The 23,723-nt window shown below is 48.0% G+C and overlaps 1 protein-coding gene across 1 annotated transcript in view; it reads left to right on the top strand.

The window, feature by feature from the left end:
- NOS1 (nitric oxide synthase 1) overlaps positions 1-23,723 on the top strand; it is a 121,107-nt gene that overhangs the window by 86,805 nt on the left and 10,579 nt on the right. The window contains 9 exon segments of the mRNA XM_073021143.1: positions 71-209; positions 798-876; positions 8,787-8,980; positions 11,427-11,596; positions 15,887-16,097; positions 16,748-16,835; positions 18,411-18,532; positions 20,327-20,475; positions 22,944-23,138. Coding sequence (XP_072877244.1) covers positions 71-209; positions 798-876; positions 8,787-8,980; positions 11,427-11,596; positions 15,887-16,097; positions 16,748-16,835; positions 18,411-18,532; positions 20,327-20,475; positions 22,944-23,138 — 1,347 coding nt within the window.

Genomic DNA, 23,723 nt, shown 5'->3' with positions numbered 1-23,723 from the left:
GACTTGGAGCTGTTGGCAAGGAGATCCGCTTGGCTGAAAGAGGTCACTGAAAGCCTTGTGTACACCACAGGCAGCCTGTGATGTCTTCTGTGTGGGAGATGATGTCAACATTGAAAAGGCGAACAATTCCCTCATCAGCAATGACCGCAGCTGGAAGAGAAACAAGTTCCGCCTCACCTATGTGGCCGAAGCTCCAGAACTCACGCAAGGTACCTCCCACCACCCTTCTAGGGAGGCATTCATGACAATGGGGGAAAGGCAGGCGATCTCACCTCCAGAAGGTGCTTAGGGAAGATGGGCTTCATTGCTTTGATCTCCCTTTAGTGCAGTCTTACCAAAATGAATACTTTGCTGCCCTCCCACACTCTGTAAAACAAGTACTGGGAAATATATCTCTCTCTCTGTCTCTCTAGTAATATACTGTGTTCTTCCAAACCATCCTCTTCTCAACTTAATTCAACCAGATTTTCTTTTTGTTCTGCACTACCCACAACCACCTCACCTGTCCCAACCAATGCCTGCCTCATCTCTTCTCTTCTGTCTCTCATTCTACTTCAGAGAACAGTAGAAGTGTCAGTAGAGGGTGAAGAAAATGCTGCAGAGTGGTTGTATTAATATTCTGAGAAAAGGTCTCATTATGTTTCCCAGGCTGGTCTTGAACTCCTGGCCTCAAGTGATCCTCCCACCTCAGCCTCCTAAGTAGTTGGGATTATGGGCATGAGCCACCTTGCCCCGCCTGGGGAGTTTTTAATGGAACATTCAACCCCTTCTCAGGAAGACTGTTTTTCTCCCCACAGGTCTATCCAATGTCCACAAAAAGCGAGTCTCAGCTGCCCGACTCCTTAGCCGTCAAAACCTCCAGAGCCCTAAATCCAGGTAGGAACATCTTGGTTCACTGGGTTACCCACCTATTCTCTCAAATGTCACCCACGATGAAGGACAAGCCCTGTGGACTCCAAGGACTGGCTGTTTTCCAATGACTGCAAAGTGCCATAGAGACTCCCTTGCTGCTTTTTAGTGTCTGGAGTTCCTGCTTTCCTTTTGCCAAGCTCCAACCTGAAGGGGTGGGAAAAGGAGATGGTGTTGATCTCATGAAAAGAGGAAAGAAAAAGGTTTTCTGAGTAAGGTTTTTTTAACAGTGGACAACACCCCTGTAGATTTGCTACATGTTTGTTGTACCACAGCATCTTAGCTGGAAATCACTTAGTCCAAGTATTTCCTATTGTGAATAATTTTTTTAATGTAGCTAAAAAGTGGATACCCACACTCTGCTTAAATTTCTTTGGGTTGATGGGAGATGAAGTCCTAATTGTTAGAAATTAGCTTAGTATCCAATATAACCAATATCATTTTATCTAATATAACCAAAGCATGTCTTCCTAGCACTTTATTTTAAACCCAGTTTTACTCTCTGGTGACATCTAAGACAAGTTTATTTCTTTCCAAATGAGAGACCTGGAAATAGCCAACGACATTGACCAGTCTCCTCTGGGGCCTGATTCCTTCAAGTCATTCTTTCTAAGACATGGTTTCCCAAGCCTCTGGCTTTAGTAAAAGGACACACTCTGTCCTGCTGGAAATGTCACTCTCACCTGGTCACAGTGCAGTGGAGAGTATGTGATCACTGCCAAATGTGCTGAGGTTATTATTACCATCACCAATTTGAACAGGACGCGCTAATGCTGCCTGAGATCTCAGGCATGGTTCTAATGGCCGTTTTGCTTTTCCATTAAAAGCAGTCACTGCTGTTCTTAGACATCACGTCTTCTCAAAACCATCACACCAGGTCTGCTCATCTCTCTACTTGTATAAATAATTTTTCTAGCACTAATGAAAGTCTTTGCATAGATCCCTGTTGAATAGAATCTTTTTCTCTTTGTAGTTACAGCAGAAGAATCAAGAATCTTTTCAAGTCTTGATTCTTTGCCCAACATAGTTCACTGTGCTGTGCTTGGTTCACTGGGTTACCCACCTCTGCTCCCAGGTGCCACCCACAATAAAGGACAAGCTCTTGTTGATTCCAAGGACTGGCTGTTTTCCAATTATTGCAAAGTACCACAGAGACCCCCTTGCTGCTCTGGGAACAGAGGTGGGTAACCCGGTGAACTAAGCATAGCGCAGTGAACTACGCCGTGCAAAGAATCGAGACTTGAAAAGATGTTCTGCTGTAACTACAAAGTGAAAAACATTCCATTCAACGGGAACCAGTGCAAAGACCTTCATTAGTGCTAGAAAAATGACTCGGCCCAGCATGGTGGCTCACACCTGTAATCCCAGCACTTTGGGAGCCGAGGCAGATGGATCATGAGGTCAGGCGTTCAAGACCAGCCTGACCACCATGGTGAAACCCTGTCTCTACTAAAAATACAAAAATTAGCCAGGTGTGGTTGTGGGGGCCTATAATCCCAGCTACCCAGGAGGCTGAGGCAGGCAAATCGCTGGAACCCAGGAGGCGGAGGCTGCGGTGAGCTGAGATTGCACCATTGCACTCCAACCTGGGCGACAGAGTAAGACTCCATCTCAAAAAAAAAAAAAAAAAAAAAAAAAAAGGAGAAGAAAAAAGAAAAAGAAAAATTACTTATACAAGTAGAGAGATGGATGGACAGACCCAGTTTGATCAATTTGAGATGTGATGTCTAAGAGTAGGCTCTTGATTAAGCAGTTCTGGGTTCTAACCCCAGCTCTGCCACGCACTAGCTGTGCAGCCTTGGCTAAGCCATTTAGGTGATCTGAGCCCCTGTCTCCTTACCTACGTAATAGGAATGATAGCTATGAAGATTACTAACGTTTTTCTAGAGCTCTCTGTGTCCCAAGCACTGTGCTGAGTGCTCTGTCCAGGATCTTTTATAATTCTAACCAGCCTGGGAAGTAGGCGCTCTTATCATACACATTTTAAATAGGAACAATGACAACTAGAAAATACAAGTGACTTTCTCAAGGTCACACCGACCTGGTTATCTGACTCCAAAGTCAGTGTGCCAAATGGCTACACAGATGGCCTCACCAGCATTGCAAGGCTGCTAAGTATTAAAAATAAGCTACATAAAGCAACTAGCATATCATAGAGTCCCGTCAGTATTCCTTATCCATCCGTGCTTCATGTCACCTGCAAATTTAGTGTGCGTGCTTTCTATGTAATCTTCCAAACCTTTGATAAAAGTGATCAACAGAGCAGAGCCCCAGGGCTCTCATATTCTCTCTTAGATTCTCAAACATTAAAGAAATGGAGTGGGAAATTAATCTCTGAATAATTAGTTAAGTGCAATTCAGAGCATAATGGCCCCTGATATGGAGAGGGACTCCGTATTTGAAATATATCTCTTACTACTTATTTTGGTCCTATGGGAAGGGATGATATAAGTAGCATTGCATGAGAAGGCCTAATAATCTACTGGAAATTTCCTTCAGCAACAAAATATGAAAGACCAGCTTACAGAATTTACTCCCAAAGCCATAGTACATAAGTAGCAAGGAAACTTGCAAATGTTTTGATGCTAAGTGAAACCAAAAGTCCCAAAATCAGCCCCCACCCCCGCCCATCCAGAGGAGGCACCTGACTCTAAGCGACGGGTCTAAAAGTGACTAGCAAGAGAATATTCCAAACAAGGTTAGAACTGGAGTGTAGAATTCAAATCAGTTATGAATTAGCACAAAAAGGACCCAGTCTTACCTCCGTGTTTCTCTCTTTAAAAGCATGTTCTCTATTTTCAAGCTGAAAGTGCTTTAAAAGCACTACCTATTTTCAAGCTTAATACCATTTCCAGCTTCATAAGGCTTATTTTAAAAAAGAAGAAAAAGGATAATTGAATGAAAAAGCATGACTCTCCCGTTTTCTCCTGCCCGAGGCTGAAGTTGGGCTGTCTGGCCCAAAAGGCCACGACCAAGATATCACTAATCCCCCTACGAGAGACCATTAATTGCAGGCAAAGTGCTTATGAGGAAGTAGGCAGCCTTTTGAGGAGGATCCTTGAAAATCTAAAGAGAAAAGTGACCGCAGTCACCATCACAGCCTGGAAATAAATTTTCTAATGCACATACAACAATTAGCAAATGACACAGAAGAGAGAGCATAATGGATGGCTGATGTGTGGGGTGTAGACAAGTCCTAGAAATCAGGAGCAAGAGGAGAATGCAGGACCTGAGATGAACCTCTTATGGGAGGGTGGCCTTTAGAAAGGCGGGAAAGAGGAGGGGGGTCCAGGAAGGAAGAACAGCAGAAGTTAAGGTCAGCACCGGGATGTCCGGGAGAACGGCAGACATTAGAATGCAGAGTTCTTGATCGGTAGAATGCTTCAGTCTCATCTCCCCTCGAGTAAAATAGCTTCTCTCCAGCCTTCCCCATCTCAACAGAGGACATCAACGTTTGGCGTCAGTCAAAACCTCCAGTGTCATCCTCACTCCTCTCTCCCTCTCGCCTGGGTCATGCAGTCTGTCAGCAGACGCCCTTGGCCTTGTCTTTCAACTACATCTCAGACCCACCACCTTGAGCAAAGCCATGGGCATGTCCGGTCTGACTGACTGGAATAGCCACCCAACTTGTCTCTTGGTTTCTGAGCTTTTCTCTAAAAACATCAGTTTCCAAAGAGCAGACAGAGGAATCTTTCCTTCCTTTCTTTTTTCTTTTTTTTTTTTAATTATTTTATTTTATTTTATTTTTGAGGTTAAGAGTAGAAGTTTAATTGATGAAAGAAAGGGCCGGGTGCAGTGGCTAGCGCCTGTAATCCCAGCACTTTGGGAGGCCAAGGCAGGTGGATCACGAGGTCAGGAGTTTGAGACCAGCCTGGCCGACATGGGGAAACCCCGTCTCTACTAAAAATACAAAAATTAGCTGGGCATGTTGGCAGGTGCCTGTAATCCCAGCTACTCGGGAGGCTAACGCAGGGGAATCACTTGAACCTGGGAGGCGGAGGTTGCTGTGAGCCAAGATCGCACCACTGCTCTCCAGCCTGGGCAACGGAGTGAGACTCCATCTAAAAAAAAAAAAAAAAAAAAAAAAAAAAAAAAAAAAAAAAAAGCTCTCTGCTGAAGAGAGGGGTCCTGGAGAAATGGGTTGCCAGATCCACGGTGAAATGCAGGGGGGATTGGGGGTTTACAGATGTCTAGTGAGGAAGCAGTGTTTGATTTACATAGGATGCAAAATATTGGTTGGACCAGGCGTGCCATTTGCATAGGGTGCGAAAAACTGGTTTGGACTAGGTGTCCTACTTGTATAAGGTGTGAATTTCTGGCCACCCCCACCCTAATCTTTTACTATGGAAGCGGGTCCTGAGACAGAGGAATCTTTTAAAACCGTGAATTGAAGCCTGTCACTCCCCGGCTTCACAGCCCCTGATGGTCTGCTGGACCTCAGGAAACCTCCAAACTCCTTGCCATGACAGGTCATCATGAGGCTCTTGTGATCTGGCCGCTATTATTGTCCAAACAAACACTCCAGCCTTCTTTCACTTCCTTGAACATGCCACCTTTTCTCTGCCTCTGGGCCTTTGCACGTGCTCTTCCCCATCCCTGGAATGCTGTGCCTGCAGGTCTTTGCATGTCTCTGCTTAAATGTCAAATCGCCAGAGAGGTCTCCCTGACTGTCCTATCGACATAGCCTACTCCCCTCAACCCATCACCACCCACTCATCCGCATCACCAACCCCACCTGAGATCTTTTAAGTGACTTCTCAATGAGAATAGGGCAGTTTGCTGTCCTTCCCCATCACTCTCTCACCAGTGCCTAGAACAGTGCTTGGCACGCAATGTACGGGTGTTGAATGAATGAACTTTGTTAACTTGAGCAGTTCACAGCTGACAATATTTATCCTTTTCACTGAAGAATGCACATTTTCTGGGGTTTTTTTCCATTTAATGCTGGACATTAGCAAATTATTCTTTTATCTGCAAACCTATCATTGAGCCACCGCCAAGCATGTGTGTGTATGTGATGCTTCTGGATGTGACTAGAAATAAGTCACACAGAGGGGACACTTGGGGGAGAAGGAAATAGGACCCAAATGGTGGCTGCTGTTCCATTGCCTCTTCCCCTTCTCCCTATACTTCTCATATGGCCCATATGTGTCCCAAGCTTTAAGAAAAAATAAAAAATAGGCCAGGCGTGGTGGCTCACACTTGTAATCCCAGCACTTTGGGAGGTTGAGGCGGGTGGATCACCTGAGATCAGGAGTTTGAGACCAGCTGGCCATCATGGTTAAAACCTGTCTCTGCTAAAAGTACAAAAACTAGCCGGGCATGGTGGTGGGCGCTTGTAATCCCAGCTACTCGGGAGGCTGAGGCAGGAGAATCGCTTGAACCTGAAAGGTGGAGGTTGCAGTGAGCCAAGATAGCACCGCTGCACTCCAGCCTGGGCAACAGAGAGACTCCATCTCAAAAAAAATAAAAATAATAATTTTTAAAAATGTTTAAAAATTCTCCACTTACAAAGCTCAGCAGAACTGAGATTTAAGACAGTTGGTTTCTGAGCCAGTGCTATTCCCCAGAGGGTCGGCTTCCCAGCACAGCATCAAAGACCAGCCCACCAAGGTGCCCTGGGGCCCTGCGGCCATTCAACGCTGGGGGTTCTCAGCAAGCACCCACCAAACAGCATGTAGAGTCCCCTTAAACTCCCAGCAGGGCCAGAGCCTGGACCCACCTTCTAGCCCACAGGCCAGCCACTTTCCCATGCCTGCTCCTTGTCTGCACGGCCACCCTCTGCCTCGTTCAAGAGGACTTGGGGGGAGGTGGCTGTGCTCGTGAGCTAGCTCAGCAAGTTTGGGTCCTCTGCATTTCTATTTTGTACAAATCGTGATGATCTGGGAAGAAAGCGGGAATTGATTTGCGGGCCTTTCAAAGGCTTCCTTTGGGTAAACTTAGGAGGCTCCCAAATTAGAAACCCCACAGCGCCCCCTGCTGGCCCTGGCTTCTGCGATTTACTTTTTGCAGCTCTCTGGAGGTAATGTCTGCTCCCCAGGAACCAAAGATTGGTGTGAGCTCTGAGAAGGCTCAGTCGTGCAGGTTCCCAGACAGGGCAAGATCTGCCCAGGGAGGGACAGTGGGACTCCTAGACCTTAATACTACCATTCACAATTATGGTCGCTAAGTTCCCCACTATGCTAAGGGCGGGGATGCCTTGCTTCAAGAAAATACTTGACACTGTTTCCTCCCCCAAAATAATATGGCCGCTCAACTCTTTTTAATAATGGTGGCTATTTGTAGCACAAAGGGGTTCTTGGTTGAGCCAAAAACTCCTTTAAATAGCGAGTCCCACTGGGCTATTCAAGTGTTGATTTACATACCATAGAGAATATAGAAACTTCATGTTGAATATCAAGCGTCTCTATCCGCTGAAAACTCATTGGCAATGAAGAAAAAGCAGGTCTGAAAAAGCAATCATAGCTCAAAGGGTGCAAAAGATTTGATTTATCCACGTGTAGTTGATCCTAGAGTTTGCAGGTATTGTGTAAAATGCAGTATACTGTACTGAAAGGTTTTTGTGGGGTTCGTTTGTTTGTTTTTTGGGTGGCGGTGGGGGGTGGGGATATAGTCTCTCCCTGATGCCCAGGCTGGAGTGCAGTGGTGTAGTTTCGGCTCACTGCAACCTCCACTTCCTGGGTTCAAGTGATTCTCCCGCCTCAGCCTCCGGAGTAGCTGGGATTGCAGGCGTGTGCCACAATGCCCAGCTAATTTTTGTGTTTTTAGTAGAGATGGGGTTTTGTCATGTTGGCCAGGCTGGTCTCAAACTCCTGACCTCAGGCAATCCGCGCACCTCCACCTCCCAAAGTGCTGGGATTACAGGTGTGAGCCACTGCGCCTGGCCTGTACCAAAACTTTTTAAAGGACCAGAATAATCACATTCTGAGAGTTTATTATTGAAAGCTGTTGGATTAGCACAGGCCTCCTGAACCTGAAACACAAAAATCAATGCAGAAAGGTTATAACCCGGTAGGCATCAGTGAGTTTCCTTCTGTGTTGTCTTTTTAGATCTCTCAATGTTGTAATATTGATGAGTTTATGCATAGGAGGAACCCAAGCTTAAAGCCAAGTCTTTTTTCCTTTACCATTACAACACGAGGAACCCTGGTTGCCAAACACAGTGGGGCTTGCAATTCCCAGGAGATGCAGAATTTCACAGATTGGGAATACCACAGTTTGTGGTTCCAGTGAAGCGCTAGACACTGAGAGAACCCCTATTAGTACTGAGAATGGGGTGCTAGAATTCAAAAGAAGGGAGTTGAGAAGGAGAGAGTGAGTAGTTATGCCCAATACTGCTTCCAGATCCAGATGAAACCTGGGAAGCAGCCACTGGATTTGCAGTGAGGAGTTCACTGGTGACCTTGATAAAAAGCCTCAGTGTAGAATGATGGCTAAGCACTGTGGCCCTTACCTGTAATCCTAGCACTTTGGAAGGCCGAGGTGGGAAGATTGCTTCAGCTCACAAGTTTGAGACCAGCCTGGGCCACATAGGGAAATTCCATCTGTACAAAAAATTCCAAAATTAGCCAGGCGTGACAGTGCCTGCCTATAGTCCCAGCTACTTGGGAGGGCTGAGGTGGGAGGATCATTGAGCTTGGGAGATAGAGGCTGCAGTGAGCTGTGATCGCACCACTGCACTCCAGCCAGGGCGACAGAGCAAGACCCTATCTCACCATAATAATAATAGAATGATGGGGGAATAGGCTTGGTTAGCACAGGCCCCAACAAGAATGGAAGGAGAACTGCAGCCAACAGGGACAGACAGAAGAGCCAAAAAAAAAAGGAGGAAGTAGCTGCTGGCCCTTGTCCTATGATTCCTCTGCAATTTCCTGCAGTCGGTCAACTATCTTCGTGCGTCTCCACACCAACGGGAATCAGGAGCTGCAGTACCAGCCTGGGGACCACCTGGGTGTCTTCCCTGGCAACCACGAGGACCTCGTGAATGCCCTGATCGAGCGGCTGGAGGACGCACCCCCTGTCAACCAGATGGTGAAAGTGGAACTGCTGGAGGAGCGGAACACGGCTTTAGGTAACATTCCCAGGGGCCGTTCCCTGCTCTAGGGAGCTGCAGAGGCAGTGGGTGTCTAGGGAAGAAGAGACCCGTTCTTCCCAATCACCATTCCAGGCAAGAGAGTGGGTCTCTGTTGCTAGCAGCCGATGAGACTGAAGATTCTCTTCTTTCTCATGGCTGATCAACCTTGGGCCAACCAGCTGAGCAAATAAATGCGCATGGTGCCAGGCCATCGATGGCTCACCATTGGGAGAAGGGGGCCGCTACCTTCCTTCATTGACTAGACATGGATGTTAGCAGTAGCCACTCTTCACTTTCCATCCTCACCACTACCCCTTAGGAAAATCTCTAGTACCCCATTGCCCACCAAGTAAATAACAGCAGAAATCTGATCCTGCCTCCTCTTAGAATCAAAAGGTACTATAGGAAGCTCGATGGCCAACTAGGGATCGAGCCCACATGTTTTACCTCATTAGATCAGGTTCTCGCCTGCTTAAGTGTCCACCCTTGACTTTCATATTGAAGAACTTTCAAAGGCGAATGGGTCTCAGTGCTTCATCCAGGAGCACAGGTGGGCTCAAGGGTCAGGTACGAGGAACTGCAGTGACCTTACCTGGCAGACCAATACAGGACTGTCACTTTTACAAAAGAGCTAGGATGTGAAGTCAGGATAGAATGTGAAAGTAGCATATCGTCAAAGCCCTGCTGAAAACCTCTCAGGAAGACACTACTTTAGAGACACACCCTCTTTTTTATTTTTATTTTATTTTATTTTTTTTTTTGAGACAGAGTTTTGCTCTTGTTACCCAGGCTGGAGTGCAGTGGCGCAATCTCGGCTCACTGCAACCTCCACCTCCCAAGTTCAAGTGATTCTCCTGCCTCAGCCTCCTGGGTAGCTGGAATTACAGGCGCATGCCACCACACCAGCTAATTTTTTGTATTTTTAGCAGAGATGGGGATTTCATCATGTTGGCCAGGCTGGTCTCAAACTTCTGACCTCAGGTGATCCACCCGTCTTGGCCTCCCAAAGTGCTGGGATTACAGGCATGAGCTACCACACCCGGCTGAGACATACCCTCTCTTAATAAATCCTGGCTGAGTGAGGTGGCTGACGCCTGTAATCCCAACACTTTGGGAGGCTGAGGCAGGCAGATCATTTGAGCCCAGGAGTTTGAGACCAGCCTGGGAACATGGTGAAACTGCATCTCTACAAAAAAATGCAAAAATTAGCCAGGCATCAGGCTGAGTGCGGCAGCTCATGCCTGTAATCATAATCCCAGCACTTTGGGAGGCCGAGGTGGGTGGATCACCTGAAGTCAGGAGTTCGAGACCAGCCTGGCCAACATGGCAAAACCCCGTGTCTACTAAAAATACAAAAAATTAGCTGGGCATGGTGGCACATGTCTGTAATCCCAGCGACTCAGGAGGCTGAGGCAGGAGAATCGCTTGAACCCGGGAGGCAGAGGTTGCAGTGAACCAAGATCGCACCATTGCACTCCAGCCTGGATGACAGAGCGAGACTCCATCTAAAAAAAAAAAAAAAAAAAAATTAGTGGGGCATGGTGGCTCACGTCTGTAGTCCCAGCTACTCAGGAGCGTGAGGTGGGAGGATCACTTGAGCCCAGGAGTTCAAGGCTACAGTGAGCTGTGATCGCATCACTGCACTGTAACCTGGGCAACAGAGTGAGACCCAGTCTAAAAAAATAAATAAATAAAATAAAATAAAATAAAATAAATCCAACCCAGACAATACTTCCTCTATGTTGAAATAGAGCTTTTCATTTGGGATCGAACCCCTGATGGAGGAGAGGCTTATATTTAGGGACATGTTGGAGGAAGAGTATATAGAGGGAGTACAATATAGTAGTCAGAACAAGGTCTGAAGCCACACTGCCTGACTTCACGCTTATGAGCTGTGTGACCTTGGGCAAATTTCTTAACCTCTCTGTGCTTCTATTTTTCTCAGCGGGGAGAAGAATAACACTGTCTTGGATTGTTGTGATGATTAAATGAATTAATATAAAATGCTAATAATAGTACTCGGCATATAGAATGTGCTAGATAAGTGTTAGTGTTTATAATGACAAACACTAACATCCCATTCAGGGGGTGAGAGGCTGATACCATGCCATGATACATGGGGCCGAAATAGGCTTATCTCTGTCACGCACAGCTGGGGGCTCATTGTATAGAACGCCAGTGGACTATGTCATGCTATTTTAATATTTTTCTCCTCTCTTCATATATTTTTCTTAATTTTTGGATTCATTTGCCTAATTAATTTTGGATTTGCTTCGTGCACACATGGATTCTGGGCATGGAAGGGGGAGAGCTAGAAGGTTGCTTGGCTCTGGAGCCACCCTCCTCACCTGGCCCCATCCTCTGCTCCAGGAGCAGACCTGAACCCCCGACTTAGACTCAAGCCCTCCCACACCCACCCCTCACCCGCCTTGTACCTCCACAGGCGTCATCAGTAACTGGACAGATGAGCACCGCCTCCCACCCTGCACCATCTTCCAGGCCTTCAAGTACTACCTGGACATCACCACGCCACCAACGCCCCTGCAGCTGCAGCAGTTTGCCTCCCTAGCCACCAACGAGAAGGAGAAGCAGCGTCTGCTGGTCCTCAGCAAGGTGGGTCCTCAGGCTTCCCACAACCCTGGGCAGTGCCTTTCACCTCCTCGTCATTAAAGAATTGAAAACTGTTATTACCAGGCTTCCAGCAGATGGCAGTCTTGAGCCAAGGGGGCCATTATTTGCTGTAGGTCGCCATATTGGCTGGTCCAATGTGGCTGGTCTGCCCCCAGTTCTAAGGCCTGGCAGAGCAAGAGTGACTCCCTTGAATCAAACAGTCCCCTGGCTACAACTGAAATTACTATTCTTTCTGTCCTCCTTTGGAGCCTTGGGCTTCCATTAGTGCCATCTTAGCCCATCCTTAGGAGAAAAAGAAACAGGATCTCACCATGCCTTGGTTTAAAGATGAGGTTTTTTCTTGTTTGTTGTTTTTTTAATTTTTATGGGTACTTGGTAGGTGTATGTATTTATGGGGTACATGTGATATTTTGATACAGGTATACAATGTGTAATAATCACATCGGGGCAAAGGGAGTATTCATCCCCTCAATCATTCATCATTTCTTTGTGTTGGAAACATTCCAATTCCACTCTTTTAGTTATTTTTAAATATATAATGAATTATTGTTGACGATAGTCACCTTGTCTAGATCTAGGAAATAGTAGATTTTTTTTTTTTTTTTTTTTTTTTTTTTGTCCCTAAGACAGAGTCTCACTCTCTAGCCCAGGCTGGAGTGCCGTGTGGCACAATCTCGGTTCACTGCAACCTCCATTTTCCAGGCTCAAAAGATTCTCGTGCCTTAGCCTCCCGAGCAGCTGGAATTACAGGCACCTGCCACCATGGCCAGCTAATTTTTGTATTTTTTTCTTTAGTAAGGATGGAGTTTCACCATCAAATTCCTGACCTCAGGTGATCCACCCACCTCAACCTCCCAAAAGTGCTAGGATTAAAGGCATGAGCCACCATGCCTAGCCTAGATCTTATTCCTTCTATCTAACTGTGTTTTTGTACCCATGAACCATCTCCACTTTCCCCCACCCCTCCCCACTACCCTTCCCTTCATCTGGTAACCCTCCTTCTACTCTCCGTCTTCATGACTTTATTTGCTTCTAGTTTTTAGCTCCCACAAATGAGTGAGAACATGCAAAATTTGTCTTATTGTGCCTGGCTTCTTGCACTTAACATGGTGTCCTCCAGTTCCATCCATGTGGCTGCTATGATGAGATTTTGCCAATGGAGAGGAGCTGCAGGTGGGACTACTAGAGATCAGAGGTCTCTGATTGTAAAATGAACCAAACGTAGCCTCTACCACCTTGCTTAGAAATCCTGGGATCACCTGCCGCAGCCCACTGCAAAGCCTTGCTCAGTGAGAATTCTACCGAGGAGAACGGCCCACGCTGCTCCCAATGGGGGCTCCTTCCCAGCAAGCAAGCCCCCAGCACAGGATGGCTTAGCTTTCTTCTACCGTCCAGGAGAGGGGATTGAACGGTGAGCAGCAAGGAAGAGGCTAATTAGCGAGTGCGTAGTATTTAGAAATATGAAAATAAATACCAGAAGGAACACTTAAAGAGCTGTAAGTAGTTACCTCCGGGGAGCTGGAAGCAGATGGCAGAGGTAGAACAGGAGACCATTATTTTTAATCATAAGCTTTACAAAGTTATTTAACTTTTTAGACTATCTGCAAGTATAATTTTGATTTAAAACTTTTAATGAATGGGGGAGGGTGGCTAATAGGAAGAAGGACCGTAGATTGCCCTGTTGGTACCTTATTAGATTGCACTGTTTTTACCTTATTTAAAGTAGAATTTGGGCACAGTGGCTCATGCCTATAATCCCAGCACTCTGGGAGGCAGAGATGGGAAGATTGCTTGAGGCCAGGAGTTTGGAACCAACCCGGGCAACATAGACCCCATCTCTACAAAAAAAATTAAATTAGCTGGGCATCATGGCACATGCCTGTAGTACCAGCTACTCAGGAGGCTAAGGTGGGAGGATCACTTGAGCCCAGGAGTTCGAGGCTATGGTGAATCACGATCTTCCAACTGTACTCCAGCCTGGGTGAAAGAGCAAGACCCCATCTCTATAAATAAATAAATAAATAATAGGCCGGGCGCAGTGGCTCATGCCTGTAATCCCAGCACTTTGGGAGGCCGAGGCAGGCGGATCACCTGAGGTCAGGAGTTCGGGACCAGCGTGGCCAACGTGACGAAACCCTGTCTCTGTTAAAAATGCAAAAATTAGCTGGGCGTGGTGATGGGCACCAGTAATTCCAGCTACTCAGGAGACTGAGGTAGGAGAATTGCTTGTACCCAGGAGATGGAGGTTGCAGTGAGCCGAGATCACACCACTGCACTCCAACCTGGGTGACAGAGCAAGAATCTGTCTCTAGATAGATGATTGATTGATTGATAGATAGATAGATAGATAGATAGATAGATAGAATTTGATATAACCCATGTGTATTAGTTCATTTCTTCCAAAAAGTGCAGACTTCAAGACAGGATTAAATGAGCAAGGATTTTTATTAGGGGAAACACTTGTGTGACAGAAAGTGGAAAGGGATCAGATAAGGCTGGGAGAACCATCAGACCTCAAAACAAATCTAACCCCAGCCAAAGGAAAAGGAAGAAAGGTGGGACGAGAAAGTTCTAGACCGCAGTGCAGTTTCAGGAAGGCCCAGCAGGGTTCTTGAGGAGTCCTGGAGACTCCTGTGCTTGGTCATTGGCAGGGAGCGGCCTGCGGGAAGCCAGGCCTGGCACCAACAGGGTGATGGATGTCAGTTTCAGGTAATGTCAGTTTCAAAGAGTTGAGAGGCCAGGGCTCTTTGTCCATTTTGCTCCTGCAACTGCAGGCCAGTCAGGCTGGAGGTCTGAGAAGCACGATGTCAAGGATGCCATCGCCTATTAATAAAGCCAGAACAGGCCGGGCACTGTGGCTCACGCCTATAATCCCAGCACTTTGGGAGGCCGAGGTGGGCAGATCACAAGGTCAGGAGATTGAGACCATCCTGGCTAACATGGTGAAACCTCGTCTCTACTAAAAATACAAAAAATTAGCTGGAGGTGGTGGCGGGCGCCTATAGTCCCAGCTACTTGGGAGGCTGAGGCAGGAGAATGGCGTGAACCCTGGGAGGCGGAGCTTGCAATGAGCCAAGATCATGCCACTGCACTCCAGCCTGGGCAGCAGAGAGAGACTCCATCTCAAAAAATAAAAAATGAAAAATAAATAAAAAATAGATAAATAAATAAGGCCAGGACAGTCTTTAGAAACATGGGGAAAATCTTTGTTACACAGTGCACTGGCACGCTGGTCTCAGAAACTGAGCCTTCTGTTCCAGCAACCAGAGACTGCCTAGGGCATCTTCTGAGATTAAGGAAAAATAACTCCAGAGCTCCAGAGAGTTCTTCTGTTGCCTGGTTACAGCTGGGCTTTGCTGTCAACACGTCCCCAAACATGGTCCTCCACACACCCCAACCTGATTTTTCCGGGGCTGTCACTCACCGCCATGAACATGACCCAAGCTCTCCAAAGATGCATCTCCAGATTCTGCAACCAACAAATCACAGGTCTCCACTGAATGCTGCCACTCCCCGCGTGAGTCATGACTCCCTTCCATAGTGCGTCTCTCTTGACTTCAGGAGTGTGTAGTGACTAGAAACACAAATTCTGAAGACACACTGTCTAGAGCAAGGCTCAGTTTCACCCAGCATCACCACCTAGTAGCCATAGGACCTCTATCACCCTCAGTTTCCTCATATATAAAATGGGGAAACAGTAATACCTATTTCATAAGGTCCTCATGAGAATCAAAACAGCACAGAATAATTGCTATTCAAGTGTTAACTGTTATTGCTCTTTCTTTTTCTTTTTCTTCTCTTTGTCTTTTTCTTTCCTTCTCCTTCCTTCCTTCCTTCCTTCCTTGCTTTCTTCCTTTCTCTCTCTCTCTCTTTCTTTCTTTCTGTCAACAGGGTCTCACTCTGTCACCCAGGCTGGAGCACAGTGGTGTGATCCTAGCTCACTGCAGCCTCAAGCACCTGAACTCAAGCAGTCCTCCCACCTCAGCCTCCCAAGTAACTGGGGTACTGCAGACATCCACCACCACATCCAGCTAATTTTTCTTAAATTTCGTAGAGACAGGGTCTTACTATGTTTCCCAGGCTGGCCTTGAACTCCTAGTCTCAGGTGATTCTCTCTCCTCAGCCTCCCAAAGCACTGCGATTACCAGCATGAGCCAGCATACCTGCCAACTGTTACTTTCACTTTGCCTTCTTCTTGGACCCCCTCAGGTCCTCATGGGAACTATGTAGCAGCTGGGTTCAAGCTTGTCTCTGTCCGTCTCCTTGGCACAGGGTTTGCAGGAGTACGAGGAATGGAAATGGGGCAAGAACCCCACCATCGTGGAGGTGCTGGAGGAGTTCCCATCCATCCAGATGCCAGCCACCCTGCTCCTGACCCAGCTGTCCCTGCTGCAGCCCCGCTACTATTCCATCAGCTCCTCCCCAGACATGTACCCTGATGAAGTGCACCTCACTGTGGCCATCGTTTCCTACCGCACTCGAGGTGGGCGGAGGCACTGGGAGAGCCTCTTCGGCTGCATTTTCCCCCAAGGGGCCTCTGGAGGGCTCCCTAAACCACTGCCTGCAGGCTAAATCCCAAATCCCTGGGAAGAGACACACCCCCAAGACCAGAAAACTGGGGGAAGAAGCAGCAGGTGAACTGTCCCCTGATGCAGAGCCAAGCCTGAGCAGAATTAGGAAAGAGGCAAGACGTGTATTTGCAATGGTGCCCCCTCATATCCCCAAAGCACCAGCTAGAACAAGCCACCACCACTCATTCCCTGGGAGAGCACTCTGCTGTATCATGCCCAGCTGGTTGTAAGTCAGATAACCCAAGCTCTGCCCTGTCTTTTTCCTCCTAGATAAAGCAATTAAAATGCACAGTGCCCGTCCCAGGAGTCCAGCAAGCCACCAAAAGCACCCTTCTATAGGGAAGGATTTGAATCCTACCCTATAGAACCCTGGGTGGTTGCACAGGCATGAAGTCACCCCAGCTATACCGTTTCCTCTTGCCCTTCAGAGGAAGGGATCCTGGGGAGGAATTCCAAAGGATAAACTTGGCACTGGGCCTGTGAGCATTTTGCATTGGAGGGAGGAGGGGAGGCCGTGCTTCAGAGCAGTGGGTGGCCCTGACTTTCTTGGTTATTCTGCTAGATGGAGAAGGACCAATTCACCATGGCGTGTGCTCCTCCTGGCTCAACCGGATACAGGCTGACGAAGTGGTCCCCTGTTTCGTGAGAGGGTGAGTAATAAGTGGAGAAAAATGAGCAATCATCTCAAATCTGCATATTGATGTTGCAAGTGGAGTAGGTGGACCGGTCTGAAAGGTTCTAGAGAGGTGACTGGGTGGCACACAATGGAGACCAATGTCCTGCGTCTGTCTTAGTTGTTAAGGAAACAAGATCAGAGCAGCACAGCAAGCTAGGCAAGTCCTCTGGTCAATGTCAAGTCAATGCAACGCACATTTCACTTGGGCGTGTACTGGGCCAGATGCCGGAGCTATCGGGGAAAACCCCGCAAACACAGTCTCCGCCTTCATGGACTGTATGGGCTAGTGGAAATTCTAGCCAAATTCTGCTGGTCACTCCCAATCAGTCCCAGTTTCCTAGCGATGGAAAAAATCCAATCACCCCCATTCATTGGCGCCTTTCCTCCCAAACTCAGCTTTAAAGGCGATCGCTGACCTTAGACCAGTTATAGTTAACCTGTTTTGTCAATCAATAGCTTCTCTACCTGAACAGTGGCTTTAGCCAATCCTTTTTCTCAACCACTGAGGTTAGAATGTTCACAATATGGTCCACGTGCCATTGAAAACGATCCAAATATCAGTGACATCAGAGTCCTCTGTGGTGTTTCAAACATAGAGTCCTGAGCCCAGATGTACTGCATGGCCCAGGAATCTGCATCTTGAACATCCCCAGGTGATTCTTTTACACACTGAAGTCTGTGACTCCTTGATTTAAAGATTTCATTGTTGGTTAAACCGGTGGCTCTGGGCTGGGTGCAGTGGCTCACGCCCATAATCCCAGCGCTTTTGGAGGCCAAGGCAGGCAGATCACTTGAGGTCAGGAGTTTGAGACCAGCCTGGCCAACATGGCGAAACCCCATCTCTACTAAAATACAAAAAAAAAAGTAGCCGAGGGTGGTGGCAGGCGCCTATAATCCCAGCTGCTTGGGAGGCCAAGGCAGGAGAGTTGCTTGAACCCGGGAGTTGGAGGTTGCAGTGAGCCAAGATCACACCACTGCACTCCAGCCTGGGTGACAGAGTGAGACTCCGCCTCAGAAGAAAAAAAAAAAGAAAGAAAAGAAAAAAGAAAAAATAAATTAAAAAATGGTGGCTCTCAAACCAGGGTGATTTTTGCAGCGCCCCACCCCATCCCTGCCACCCAGGGACATTTGACAAAGTCTGAAGACATGTTGGGTTGTCACAACTCACGTGTACTCCTGGCACCTCGTGGCTGGAAGCCGGGGATGTTGCTCAATACCCTACAATGCACAGGACAGTGCCACGACCAAGGAGGTCCACCCCCAAGTCTCAATGGTGCCAGTGTAGAGATACTCTGGGTCGAACTGGCTGAGCCCAGCAGTGAGAAGAATTGGGGAATGGAGGAATAGCCAGACCCTGAGGACCCCCCATTTTTGGAATTCCCTTCATCGGTGAGACTCCCACCCTGAAAAGGGGCACCTGGCCCCGGCTGAAGAGCCGTAAGTCTCATTGTATGTCTACCAAAGACGGCCGCCTGGTCTACCTAGGATTCAGTTGTTCTTGATTGGATTTGACCTCTTCAAGACTTCTGACCCCCTCTTCCTTGCCCAGAGCACCCAGTTTCCACCTGCCCCGGAACCCCCAAGTCCCGTGCATCCTCGTTGGACCGGGCACCGGCATCGCACCTTTCCGAAGCTTCTGGCAACAGCGGCAATTTGATATCCAACACAAAGGTGGGTTACAGTCCAGCGGCTGCCTGGTTCCCACCCCCAGACCTGGGGAGGTCCAGCTGTGTCTCAGCAGCCCTAGAGAACAGTGAAGGTGTCTCTGCATGGCGTCACTGCCTCAGAAAAGCCGGGGCGTGTAGCACCAGCCTGACCCACAGGTGAAGTTCACGGTGTAATCCAAACAGCCTGTCCCAGGGGCCTGAAATTCCAGGCCCAGAGGACATTTGTTAAGATGTGATCCCTTCAAAAAAATAATCCAATAGCCTGGAAAAGGTGGGCGTTAGTCCTTATCAAATGGCTATGCTTTTGTAATTATCGCAAAGACTGTTATTCAAGAGCAAGTGCTGTGTGAAAGACACAGCAGATCAGCTTCGGCAGGAGAGAGAAAGAAACCCAAATTGTAGCATGCATTAAACAAGGATTTATTGAGCACCTAATAAGTGCCAAACACTCTTGGAGGTGTTGGAGCATAGCAGTGAACAAGACAGAAAAACAACTAAAATAGAAATGAAAACCTTTCCATGGATTCAAGGGATGATTACAAAAACAAATCAATCAATCAATCAGTCAGTAAAAACTTGCCCCCATGGAACTGTCATTGTAGTGGAATAGCTAACATTTATAAAGTACTTGCCAGGTATCAGGCAGAGTTGTAATGTTTCACATTCATTTCTCAACAACAGTCCTGTTATTTCCATTTTGCAAATAGGGAAGCAGAGGCTTAGAAAGTTGAGTACATTGTGGCTGGATGTGGTGGTTCACACCTGTAATCCCAGCACTTTGGAAGGCCAAGGCAGGTGGATCACTTGAGGTCACTAGTTTGAGACCAGACTGGCCAACATGGTGAAACCCTGTCTCTACTAAAAATACAAAATTAGCCAGGCATGGTGGCCCACATCTGTAATCCAAGTTACTCAGGAAGCTGAGACAGGAGAATCACTTGAACCTGGGAGGCAGAGGTTGCAGTGAGCCAAGATAGTGCCATTGCACTCCAACTTGGACAACAAGAGTGAAACTCTGCAGGTTTCACTCTGCAGGTTGCAGTGAGCCAAGATCACACCACTGCACTCCAGCCTGAGCGACATAGTGAGACTCTATCTTAATAATAATAGTAATAATAAAAAGAAAAAGGCCAGGCGCAGTGGCTCACATTTATAATCCCAACACTTTGGGAGGCCAAGGCGGGCAGATCACAAGGTCAGGAGTTTGAGGCCAGCCTGGTCAACACAGTGAAACCCCATCTCTACTAAAAATACAAAACTTAGCCGGGCATGGTTGCAGGCGCCTGTAATCCCAGCTACCCGGGAGGCTGAGGCAGGAGAATCGGTTGAACCCAGAAGGCGGAGGTTACGGTGAGCCGAGATCGCGCCACTGCACTCCAGCCTGGGTGACAGAGCAAGACTCCATCTCAAAAAAACAAAAAACAAAAAACAAAAAAAGTTGACTAAGTTGTTCATCACAGAGCTGAGATTTCAATCCAGGCCATCCAGCTCCAGAGTCTGGGCATCAGGTGGGGGCTCCTGAGTAGTCAAGGAGCAGAAGGAAGGATTGAGACCTGGGAGGGAGGTCCACTAAAGTTGAACACACTTCACCTCCTTCCTCAGTGTGTGTGCATGTGTGAGCATGTGAGCACCCACCTGTGTACATGTGTGTGCACGCATTCATCTGCCTGCCCCAGTGTTCGTGAGCCTCTATCCGCATGGCGCACGCTAAGGTCTCAGTACCCCATCCCTGGCACCTCAGCCACCCCACACATCAGGCAGAGAGCCATCGGTGACATAAGGTCCTTCCGGTCCCCAGGAATGAACCCCTGCCCCATGGTCCTGGTCTTCGGGTGCCGGCAATCCAAGATAGATCATATCTACAGGGAAGAGACCCTGCAGGCCAAGAACAAGGGGGTCTTCAGAGAGCTGTACACGGCTTACTCCCGGGAGCCAGACAAACCAAAGGTAACCCCCAGCAGCGCATCCCCCAGCCCAGCCCAACACATGTGCATGCTGGTGCACACTCATGTGTGTACACACTTGTACATCCCACTCTCAGAAACCCCTCACCCTCACTCTTAAGCTTCCTGATTTCCCCTCTGTGAAGTTGCTCTGTACTTCAGAAAGCATGGGTAGGGAAAATATCTACGTAAAATATTTAACAGGCCGAGCACAGTGGCTCACGCCTGTAATCCCAACACTTTGGGAGGCCAAAGCGGGTGAATCACTTGAGGTCAGCAGTTCAAGACCAGCCTGGTCAACATGGTGAAACCCTATCTCTACTAAAAATGAAAAAATTAGCCAGGCATGGTGGTGCATACCTGTAGTCCCAGCTACTTGGCGGGCTGAGGCAGGAGAATCACTTGAACCCAGGAGGCAGAGGTTGCAGTGAGCTGAGATCGTGCCACTGCACTCCAGTCTGGGCAACAAAGCAAGACTCCATCTCAAAAATATATATGTGATAAAGTATTTAACAAGCCTATATTATAAGATTCAACTTATATGTAATATCCAGAATAGGCAAATCCATAGAGACAGAGTAGATTAGTGGTTGCCAGGGGCTGAGGGAGGGGAGAGTGGGGAGTAACTGCAAATGGGTATAGGGTTTCCATCTGGGGTAAAGAAAAAAGTTCTGGAACCAGATAGTGATGATCCCATAACACTGAGAAGGGTACTTAATGCCACTGAGTCGTACACTTTAAAGTGGTTACAATGGTAAATGTTACATGATGTGTATTTTACTGTAATGAAAAATGTTGGGCCAGGCACCATGACTCACGCCTGTAATCCCAGCACTTTGGGAGGCTGAGGTGGGAGGATCACTTGAGTCTGGGAGTTCAAGACCAGCCTGCGCAAGATGCTTAGACCCTGTCCCTACAAAAAAAAAAAAAAAAAAAATTAAGTTAGCTGGGCATGGTGGCGTATGACTGTGGTCCCAGCTCTTTGGGAGGCTGAGGTACGAGGGCAGCTTGAGCCTGGGAGGTCAAGGCTTCAGTGAGCCGTGATCATGCCACTGCAACCCACCCTGGGCAACAGACCAAGACTCTGTCTCTAAACAATAAATGATTAGAAATAAAAATTTAAAATATTTAAAAACAGAAATTAAAAAAAATAAATTTAGGTTGGGTGCGGTGGTTCACACCTTTAATCCCAGCACTTTGGGAGGCCAAGGCAGACAGATCATTTGAGGTCAGGAGTTCGAGACCAGCCTGACCAACATGGTAACACCCCATCTCTAATAAAAATATAAAAATTAGCTGGGTGCAGTGGCGCATGCTTGTAGTCCCAGCACTTTGGGAGGCTGAGGTGGGTGGATCACTTGAGGCCAGGAGTTTGAGACCAGCCTGGCCAACATGGTAAAACCCCATCTCTACAAAAAAAAAAAAAAGAAAAAACAAAAAAACACAAAATTAGCCGGGTGTGGTGACGCTTGCCTGTAGTCCCAGCTTCTCAAGAGGCTGAGACAGGAGGAAGGCTTGAACCCGGGAGGCGGAGGTTGTAGTGAGCCGAGATCATCCCACTGCACTCCAGCCTGGGCAACGAGCGAGACTCTGTCTCATAAATACATACATACATACATACATACATACATACATACATACATAAATAGAAATTTAACAGTCCACGAGAGGCAATACTAGTCAGAATGGACATGGACCACAGGACTAAAGCTCCATTGGCTCTTGGGGAGGTCTGAGGGTCCCAGGAAAGGAGTCAGGACATTGCAGTGGGTTGGGGGGCACCCAGAGAGTCCAAGCAGTGTGGGTGGAAGTATGTCAGTCTTAAGAGTCACTACAGCCATGCCAGCATGTTCCAGCTGAATATCAGCTTCAGAGCGGGAGTTTCCTGGACAAATTAAAGATATCCTGAACCAATGAGCTCCCTGGAGCTGTACTAGACACCCCTTGTGCCCACCTCACACCCTCTCAGCCCACCTTTTCCTTCTGCTATTGCTACAGCAGCCGGCCCCTCACCTCACTCCCATCTCTTGCTATTGGCCCCGGGCTTCCCTGGCACTCTAACGTAGGATGCCTGCAGTAACCAGCCGCACACCTGGACGTGTGCAGGTGTTAACGCCCAGGGACCATTGGCCACCAGGAGAGAGGAGTGGATAGTGAATGTTCCCCGTCTTTCCCCTCTGCAGTGGATGACTCTGGGAAGCAGTCTGTCCAGCTCCCTGGAGGGTCCTTAGCAGAGCTGAGCTCCAGTTGTCCAAAGAGGGTAGCAATGCATTCCTGCACCCTCCAATTGACTTTCCCGTCTTCCCTATCTCACTCTTCCCAGTCCCCTACTCTTGTTCCTTGGGATCAGCTCACAAAAGATCCTACCTGCCCACAAGCCCCTGAGTCAGGCTCTGCTTCCCGGGAGGACACGGGCTATGGCAGGCATGTTGTACAGCCCAGCCCCTTCTCACTGCCCTCTGCTCCTTGCAGAAGTACGTACAGGACATCCTGCAGGAGCAGCTGGCGGAGTCTGTGTACCGAGCCCTGAAGGAGCAAGGGGGCCACATTTACGTCTGTGGGGACGTCACCATGGCCGCTGATGTCCTCAAAGCCATCCAGCGCATCATGACCCAGCAGGGGAAGCTCTCGGCAGAGGACGCCGGCGTGTTCATCAGTCGGATGAGGGTGAGTGACAGGCTGGCTTCCCAGGTCCCTTTTCCTATATCCACTCTCCTATCCCCCCTTTTTCATCCAACCTGTCTTGATGATTAGGGAGCCACGATGATATCCCTGCTCCCATTCACTGCACTTACCACTGAGGGTAGAGGATATAGGTGGCCCCAAACAATGACAGAGAAAGTAGAAGGATGGCTGGGCATGCAGGCAGGTGTAGTAAATATGACTGGAGGCCGTGTGTGAAAATAACAAGTGAATGGACCTCTGGTAACTAGACAGAAACCATTCTAACCTAACTTCTCCTGCCTCAGAAGCTGCAGCACTGCCCCGTGTAGTTGTACAGGTTGAGCACTGCACAAACAGATCCGAGGAGAGCTGTGGAGCCCTCTATATACTCAGTCTCTTTCGTGTGACCCTCGAGAGACACTTATAGATTCCCCAGGATTTTGCGGGAGTTAAAAACTCACTCCAGCTGCGCTCAGTAGCTCAAGCCTATAATCCCAGCACTTTGAGAGGCCAAGGCAGGAGAATCACCTGAGGTCAGGAGTTCAAGACCAGCCTGACTAACACAGTGAAACCCTGTCTGTTCTAAAA

This window comes from Chlorocebus sabaeus, chromosome 11 (assembly GCF_047675955.1).
Source record: "Chlorocebus sabaeus isolate Y175 chromosome 11, mChlSab1.0.hap1, whole genome shotgun sequence".
Lineage (NCBI taxonomy): Eukaryota > Metazoa > Chordata > Mammalia > Primates > Cercopithecidae > Chlorocebus > Chlorocebus sabaeus.
This window is presented reverse-complemented; position numbering and strand designations above follow the sequence as displayed.